The sequence below is a fragment of the Mandrillus leucophaeus genome, unplaced genomic scaffold, assembly GCF_000951045.1.
Source record: "Mandrillus leucophaeus isolate KB7577 unplaced genomic scaffold, Mleu.le_1.0 Scaffold98, whole genome shotgun sequence".
Classification (NCBI taxonomy): Eukaryota; Metazoa; Chordata; class Mammalia; order Primates; family Cercopithecidae; genus Mandrillus; species Mandrillus leucophaeus.
Genome location: NW_012110696.1, coordinates 1966617 through 1975256, shown reverse-complemented (window position 1 = coordinate 1975256; position 8640 = coordinate 1966617). Strand labels below are relative to the sequence as shown.

Here is an 8640-nt window from a genome sequence, read left to right as displayed (position 1 = left end):
TCATGCCTGTAATCCCAGCACTTTGTGGAGGCCAAGGCAGGTAGATCACTTGAGGCCAGGAGTTCGAGACCAGCCTGGCCAACATGGTGAAACCCCGTCACTACTAAAAATACAAAAATTAGCCGGGTGTGGTGGGTGCCTGTAATCCCAGCTACTCAGGAGGCTGAGGCAGGAGAATCATTTGAACCTGGGAGGCAGAGGTTGCGGTGAGCTGAGATTGTGCCACTGCACTCCAGCCTGGGCGACGGAGCAAGACTCTGTCTGGAAAAAAAAAAAAAAAGAAAGCCAGTGGTCCTGGGCCGAGGGCAGCTGAGGGGAGTATCCCTTCGCCTGGATGGGGAGGAAGCAGTGGAGCCCGTGGTGTGGCTGCTGTGCGCCGGGTCAGTGCAGTCCACAGGGCGTCTCTGGTCCGAGTTCTGGGTGGCAGAAGGCATCGCTGCTTCTCACACGGGGCCTCTCCTGGTGTGGCAGGAGGCGTTTGGCCAGGCGGTCAGGCACCCTCGGGGGAGCCGCATGGACCCCTCCTGACTGCAGGGCACATGGCCAGGTGTTCTTCAGCCCACCAGGGCTTTGCCCGAGATGCCTGTCCCTGTAGTGGGGCCAAGGCCCCAGGCAGCACCTTCTGCCTGCGTTCCCACCCACTGCCTTGTCCCACCCCAGCCTCATCCCAGACCAAGGTGGGTGCAGAAATGAGGTCCAGGCAGCCCCAGGGCGGGGCCTCCTGCTAGTCCCTTCTCCCTAGTGTGGGCCGTGCCTGGGGCCGTGCTCCTGTCTGTGAACCCGGGGTGAGGGCAGGGCTGCTGGGCTCTGCTCCTCCAGCACCCTCGGGCACAGGGTGTGGCAGCCCGGGAGCCTTGGGCAGAGCCAACCGTTCCCCAGTCAGCAGGCGGTGAGTGGTGTCTCTCATCACTGGGAGCCCTTGGCACTGTCCATCTGTCCTCCCGGGTTCCTGCTGGCCCCAAGTGTGGCTGTATGCCCTAGAAGGAGGCCTGGTGGCAGCACAGGGACAGTCGGGTCTGTGTGAGTTCCCCTCAGACACTTCTCGTCTGCCTGGGCATCCAGGTGAGCAGCGGGCATAGTTCTCTGAGGCCAGCCTCCTCTGAGGCCAGCACACCCAGCTCCCCCATCCTGTGGCATCCACAGGAAAGCATCTCTAATCAGGCTGGTGACAGCAGCAGAACATGGGACCGGACCCGCCTGGGAGACCTGGGACTCCTGGGAAACCCAGGGCCACGGAGTCTGGTCTCCAGCCCCTGGTCCCTCTGTGCTGCCGAGGGCTGAACAGCCTCCACTCCTTTTCCTGGGTGCGCTACCGCCCTGTCCTTACGCTCCTGCAGTGGAAAGACGACCTTCGTGTGCATGTCCCGTAAACCTTCAAGGTCACGCCTCAAGGACCCAGCAGCTATCGCCCTTCCCTGTAGGGAGAGCCCATCGTGCAGGTGGCAGTTGTGCCCATGGTTTCGCAGCTGGTTCATGTGGCATCAGAATTCAGACCCAGGCAGGAGTGACCATGTTCTCCTGCTTGGGTGCTGTCTGCAGGGTGGGGTGGCTGGGCTGCGGTGGTTTGGCCTTCTCCTGTGCCTGCACCACCTTGGCCACGCTCCTCTGGGATCCCTGCAGATGCTCTGAGGGCCTCTGGCTCTGTCTGCAGATCTGACTCCGAGCACCGCTTCTGGAAGCCCAGCGAGGTGGAGGAGGAAGTGGTCAATGCCGACGTTTCTGAGATGCTCCGGAGCCGCCACATCACTTTTGCAGGGAGGTTTGAGCCTGTGCAGCACAGGTGTCGTGCCCCGAGGCCGGACGGCCGGCTCTGTGAGCGCCAAGATCGGCTGAAGGTGAGGCCGTGGCCTGAGGGCAGGGGTGGGCGTGGGCTGGACCAGGGTGGGGCAGCAGGAGGGGTGCTGAGCCCCACCTGCCCCTGCCCTGGGTAGGGAAGCACTGAGAAGCCCATGGTGGGCCAGAAATTGTCCGTGGTGGGCAGAAATTGCTCAGCCATTGGTCATCAGAATGGTGTCTGGGGCTCCTGCCCAGGGCCCTGAAGCCTGACACCTGGGTACACAGCCTGGGGACTCTCCAGGGACCGAGACACACAGTGTCCTCCATGGTTGCAGCCCGGGTCTGTGCTGGGCCTGGGCTCCTCAAAAGTGAGGAGAGGCCGGGGGGCCAGGGCAGCTCCCAGCCTAGCAGCTGGGCATGGTGCAGGGGGGTTGCTGTGGCCATGCTGGCGTGAGGGAGGCCTAAACTCTCCACAGCTGCCCAAGAGCTCCCAGCTCCGGGGGGAGGACGGAGCCACCCACACGACTCTCAGGACGCCCTCCCCTGAGGATTCCAGGGTTGTTTACACTTTGGCTCTGCGATGCTGCCCTCCCTGGTCGCTGTTTGTGCCTGAGTCGCGGTGGGGGCAGGTGGTCGAGGCGGGTGGACCCTCCCCGCTGTCAGCCACCATGTCCTCGCTGTGCAGTGCCCTTTCCACGGGAAGATCATTCCAAGGGATGACGAAGGGAGGCCACTCGACCCGGAGGACAGGGCTCGCGAGCAGCGGCGGCAGCTGCAGAAGCAGGAGCGCCCGGGTAGGTCTGGGCAGGCAGGTGGGGCGGGCGCCATGGGAGGCACAGCCTGGGACTCACTGCCACTGGCTGCCTGGGGCGCATCTGCAGTCATAGAGCACCCACTCTGCCAGCTCAGTCCACAGAGCTACACGCCCCTCGGTCGTAACTGGTGGAATCAGGAGGGGACGCTGCCCCGAAGGTCTTGGATTTGGGAGCTCCAGAGGAGTCTCCGGCTTCAGGGGGAGTTACGTGTTCATGAGACCCCGACCGGGAGGTGGGCACCCAGGGCCCCGAAGCCACAGGTGCCATCTGTGTGGCTGGGTCCTGCTTCCTCGTGTTTTCAGGCAGGTGAAGGCCTTGAGGCGAGAGAATTGATTGGGCTGAGCCCGGAGTGACTTCCAGGAACCCCTCTGGCCTCCTCAGCCATGCCCCGCACCTGCCTCAGTGTGCAAGTGGTCAAAGCTCTGTCCAGGAGGCGTGTGGCCACTGCTATGGCAGCAGGAGTGCGGGTGCCCCCTGGACGGCAAGGCCACTGTGGGGCAGCACTGCCATGTCAGCAGGGCCCATCTGCCTGCCCTGCCTCCCGCCGGGCTCATCTGCCCCCCATGCCTCCCCGAAGGCTCATCCCCGGGTGGGGGTGCGTTTCTGTTTTCCAAGGAAGACTTTGTTTTTAGAGGCCCTGGCCAGCCTCAGACTCTCTCTCTCCTTTTTAAATCTGATTTGGCTTTTTTTTTGAAGCAGGGTCGTTCTCTGTCACCCAGGCTGGAGTGCAGTGGCGCAATCATGGCCTCCCAGATTCAAGCCATCCTCCTGCCTCAGCCTCTCGAGTAGCTGGAATTACTATGCCACCGTGCCCGACTAAGTTCTGTATTTTATTTTTGGTAGAGGTGGAGTGTATTGCCCAGGCTGGTCTTGAACTCCTGGACTCAAGCAATTCTCCTGCCTCACCTCCCACAGCGCTGGGATGACAGGCGCGAGCCCTGCCCAGCCTCAGTCCCTCTGGAGAGTGGCCACGCCTGCAGGCTTGGCCCTGGCCTGAAGCGGGGGTCATACCTTGTCTTGAAGAGCAGTGCTGGGGGCCCAGGGGCCCTTCCAAGCCGTCTCTGTCATGGCTCCTGGGCATCTTGCACTCCGGTCATGAGAGGCGGATGTTGAGTGCAGCCTGAAGCCCAGAGGCAGCAGTTCGGCCCTGGGCGGTGGGAGGGCCCTGACCTGCTCGTCTCTGGGTGAGGCCTTCCCTGGGGACTCACACTCAGGAGCAAATTAAGTGCCTATTTTTTGTGTCAACCCTGAAGAGTATCTGGTTTTCCAGCCCTTGGTGACTTGTTAACAAACAGGTATCAGGCCGCGGGCTGCGGCCAGCGCTGGCCAGTCAGATGTGAAATAGCATCTCTTTACTAACTACAGTATTGATCCCCGCCTCCCTCGCGCACGGCGCAATTTTCCTTTCCCTGGCGCTAACCTCAGTGACAATGTGCGTGTGCTGCAGGGCCCGTCAGCGCCCAGGAAGGCGCTTCCCAGCATCTATTGATTTTCCTCAAAGGCTTTTAAATTGCTCCTTCATTTCACTGAGACGCTCGCTCCATCTCTACTGGGTGCCGGCGCCTTTTCGTTGTGTTTAAACAATTGCTCCATTCACTGGGTTCCTAAACTGTGACGCCTTCTCATTACTGGGAGATAAACTGTTTGGACAGTTTTCCTTAATCTTGGATTAATCGTTCCTGTATCTGAATTGTGGGCCCCGTATTCCTTCACTTCAAAGAATCCGCTTGGGAGGCCTGGCCATCAGTCCGGGGCGTAGGCATCCCTTCAGGGATGTGCCTCCGTGGCCTGGTCGCCCCCGTGGCCTGGTCCCACTGGCTCAGCTCATGGGGTCCTGTCTGCAGGAGCGGGTGCCTCTGGAGCATCAGTGCCCAGCCCCCTTCTGCGAGCCGGGCTTGTCTGTGAATCCCTCGGCCATCACAGTCCCGTTGGGTGGCCTCTCTGAGCCCGACCAGTACCACGCCTGGTGGAGGCCTTCCTCCGCCTTGTGTGGGGAACCCCACAGGAAGCCTGGGCCTGTGACCCCTGAGGACCTCGGTGCCCATCTGCACAGTGGGTGCTGTCAGCCTGGGAGGCTGCTCAGTGGGGCTGGTGACATTTGTGTCCCCTCACGGCCACAGGGCCTCAAGCAGACAACGCCTGGCTTGCTTGGGAAGGGCAGTTCTGTCTAGGAGAGCCCCACCCTGCATTTCTGAGGCCTGAGGCCAGGTCATCTTTGGATCAACGAAAAAGAAAAGCCCTTTGCTGAGCATCATGCTTGGCCCAGCCCTGCCGCACATACCTCCCCACCAGCAGGCGGGTCCAGCAGGGCACAGTTGGCCTAGTGGGGCACGGTCCAGCCCTCAGGCAAGGAAGTAGCTTGCGGATGGCACCAACCGCCAACCACTGGCCTTGGCCACCTTCCAGCCTGGGAGGTCCATGGGTGCCCTAGCAGTGGCCTCTGGGCCCAGCCCCAGCTCCCCATCTCTGGGCGGCAGGGGCCTGTGGGGGTGTGGGGCGGTGGGAACGAGCTCTGTGTCACCTTCACCCCACGGGGACCAGCGTGCCCACCCTCCCCAGCCTGTTGCTCAGGGAACCCTGCCCGTCGAGCGTCCTCTCAGGCTTGCTGGTGCCAGGGTACGGCTGTAGGCAAGCCCCCCCGGCCCCGCTGTCAGGACGAGACCAGGAGCCCCTCCTGGGGGCCTCGGGCAAGACGGGCTGTGGTCAGTGCCAGCTGTTTCCTGAAGTGCGTGAGTTTTGTTTGCAGAATGGCAGGACCTTGAGTTGATGAGAGACGTGGAGGCAGCCACAGGGCAGGATCTTGGCTCGTCCAGGTACAGCGGGAAAGGCAGGGGGAAGAAGAGGAGGTACCCCAGCCTCACCAACCTGAAGGCTCAGGCCGACACTGCCCGCGCTCGCATCGGGAGAAAAGTCTTCGCCAAGTAAGAGTGGCTGCTGGGTCACCTCCCACTGCGTGGCCCCAGCGTGAGGGTGTTCGAGGGGGGCCATCTGAGCTCCAAGACATTCCAGGGACCTGGGGCCTCCAGGGGCTCCCCTGCTTTGAGTTCCCCTGGGGGACCACCCAGCCTTTCCCCTGGGAGGGGCAGTGCCAGCCAGCAGGGGCAGCAGGCGGGGTCTGGTCAGGAATGCCCCTGAGCATTCCCCAGGATAAGAGGGGCTCGACTGCCAGGCACCGTCATCCTCGCTTCCTGGGGAGCCGTGTCATGACACAGGCCTTGGCTGGTACAGAGTGAGCCCCCTCGTCTCTCCCTTGCCTGGCTGTGCCCCCAGGTCAGTGCCTGCGTATTTCTGCAGCGGTGACTTCAGGGAGGGTGGTGACTGCAAAGGTGGCCACAACAGAGGTCCACGCATCAGCCCCAGCAGAGCCCAGTCCCAGCGTGGCTGCTCTGAGCACTGGCTCTGGGAGGCTGGCCTGGTGTCTCTGCAGCCCAGCGTGGGCCTGTGTGACTGGTGAGGCCTCGGCAGGGCCAGAGTGCAAAGCCCACCAGCCCGACATCCCTGCATGCGGTCTGTCCGCTGGGGCATCAGCCACCCACACGGCCTTGTTTCTGTCTTCATATTGCCTTTTTCTCGCCCAAGAAAATCCAGAATGCTTGCTTAGAAGCCACCTGAGGCTGCTAACTCCCTCCCACATCTGTGCCAAGTCCCTGCTGGTGCAGGTTTATCTGGTAGCGCCAGTGAGGTGGCCCCACCCATCGCCGTCCCAGAGACCCTCCCTTGGACACCCCTGGAAGGTGCTGAGTGCGCCGGGCAGAGGCGGCCCCTCCTGGCCAGCATGACCTTGCACCAGCCTGAGTGGGCTCGGGCGGGAGGTGCCTTCGCAGCGCTCAGACCACGCATCCCCTGGGCTTGTGGGTGGTGCATCCACAGCCTTGCTTGGGTGGGGCAGGGGTGCTGGTGGGGGCTGCGGAGAGGCTGCCTGGGGCCCCTGGCACAGAGCTGGACCCATCACGTCAGCCAACCACACAAGGCGCCTTGGCCCCTGGTAGCTCACGATGAGGCTGTTTTCCTGTGGACCAGCCAGGGGCAGAGGCCAGCCTGGGTGCTGATGCCCAGGAGCAGGCACGGCCAGTGGCCCCGTGCCAGGCCTCCTCCCTGTGTCTCATGGGGACAGTGAAGCCCATGGCAGGAGCTGGCTCTTCACAGCAGCTGTGTGGCCCAGAGCCCTCCCCACAGAAAGGACCTGGGGTGACCACAGGCGAAACCCTGCCTTGAGGGGCCCCCATAGCAATGCCTGGCAGCCCCACAGGGCCGCAGCTGAGCAGAGGTTTCACCACCTTGTGGCCTCAGGCCCTGCTGACACACCCTCGTGTGTCGTGGCACCTGAACTGGTCAGCACAGCACACCTCATCCCGCTCCCCGGAGTGCCTGCCCTGCCCACGCCCTCCCTGCTGCGGCCCTCCACATTTCCATCCCTGGCTGTAGAGCTGTGTGTGCAGCCGTGGGCAGGGCCGTCCTGATGCCTCCTGGCTGCATCTCCTGCAAGGCCACTCCCCAGGAGACCAAGAGGGAAGCTGTGCCCTCATCATGGAGTGTGGGAGGCCACAGGAGAAGTGCCAAGGTGGGGCTGGGGCCACCTTCACCGCGCAGAACGACCCGCCACAGACCCCAGCTCTGGGACCTGGGTGGCCCTTTCCAAGCCTGCCTCTGTCTTGGAACAGGGCGAAAGGTCCTGTCGCCCATCTTTCTCTGAAGGTGGCACCCACAGGCAGTTAGCATCCAAGGGCAGCAGCTGCCCCAGGACCAGTGCATAACCCTGGTGATGCCACCACTGGGAGCCCAGGCCCCTGGCGGAAGCCTCCCAGGTCATATCTTGCCTTGTTTCCCCACAGAGCAGCTGTGCGGAGGGTCATGACAGCCATGAACCAGATGGACCAGAAGAAGCACGAGAAGTTTTCAAACCAGTTTAACTATGCACTGAACTAGAGAGCTGGGCCCAGTGCACTGGCCATTAGCACCTTCTCCCTCTGCCAGTGTCTCAGGACAGCAGAGTGGGCGTGGGTCTGGGCAGTAACCGTGCTTTGGCTATTACTGTGTTTGATGTAAAGAAATGGCACATTGAAATGCCCTGAAGGTCTGGCCGTGCTGCTGCGACAGGGTTCGTCGTCATCTGGTGATGGGTCTGTCCTCGTAGAAGAGGCCCTCGGGCCCGGAGATGTGAACACAGGCAGCAGTCCTGCTCCAGAGGGCATCTGCGAGTCCTCGTGAGGCCAGTGCGTGTCGTGGTGCGGGGTTCAGCACTGACAGCGTGTGCGTGCAGCTCAGCTTTCAGAGCTTGCATTCCCCAGCTGGGAGGTGACCACTCAGAGGAACTCTGGGAAACCCACTTTTATGCAAATGTTGTTTTTAACACAAACACAAAGGCCAGTGAACCGTTCACTCATCTGCTTTCTGTTTCTGGCTTTTCATACGACATGTGGCCGCTTGTGCCTGGCTTCTTGCACTTGGCATTCTGTTTTCAGGGCTCATCCATGGAGTTCCCCTCCGACGCATAAAACAAAGGAGGTGAAAACCTGTCCATGTGGAAGCTCGTGCACACATGTCCACAGCAGCGTCGAGGGTACTGAACATCTCCTGTGCTCACGGGCCGTTTGTGTATCTTCTTTGGAGAGGAGTCTGTTCAAATCTCTTGCCTATTTTTAATTGAATATTTGTCTTGAGTTGTAACCGTTTTTTTCTCTCTCTTTTAGAGATGGGCTTTTGCTCTTACCCAGGCTGAGTGCAGTGGCACGATCATAGCTCACTGCAGCCTCAAACTCCTGGGCTCAAGCCTCCTCCCACGTCAGCCTCCCAGGTAGCTGGGACTACAGGCACACGCCACAACGCTTGGCTAATTTTTTAAATTTTTTGTAGGGACGAGCTCTCACTGTGTTGCCCGTGGTGGTCTCGAACTCCTAGCCTTAAGCAATCCTCCTGCTTCCGTCTCCCAAAGTGTTGGGATTACAGGCATGAGCCACCACTCCTAGCCAGGAGTTTATATGTATATTGTGAATACTGGATCCTCATGTGATTTGCAAAAACTTTCTTTTTTCTTTTTTTTTTTTTTTTT

At 61.0% G+C, this 8640-nt stretch overlaps 1 protein-coding gene across 2 annotated transcripts in view; it reads left to right on the top strand.

Moving 5' to 3' along the window:
• UVSSA (UV-stimulated scaffold protein A) overlaps positions 1 to 8622 on the top strand; it is a 47096-nt gene extending 38474 nt beyond the window's left edge. For both annotated transcript variants that reach the window (XM_011970878.1, XM_011970879.1), the window contains exons 11-14: positions 1652 to 1835; positions 2462 to 2570; positions 5338 to 5512; positions 7424 to 8622. In XM_011970878.1, the coding sequence (XP_011826268.1) occupies positions 1652 to 1835; positions 2462 to 2570; positions 5338 to 5512; positions 7424 to 7517 (562 nt within the window). In that variant the 3' untranslated portion in view covers positions 7518 to 8622. The remainder of the gene's footprint in view (positions 1 to 1651; positions 1836 to 2461; positions 2571 to 5337; positions 5513 to 7423) is intronic.
• The last annotated feature ends 18 nt before the right edge of the window (positions 8623 to 8640 follow it).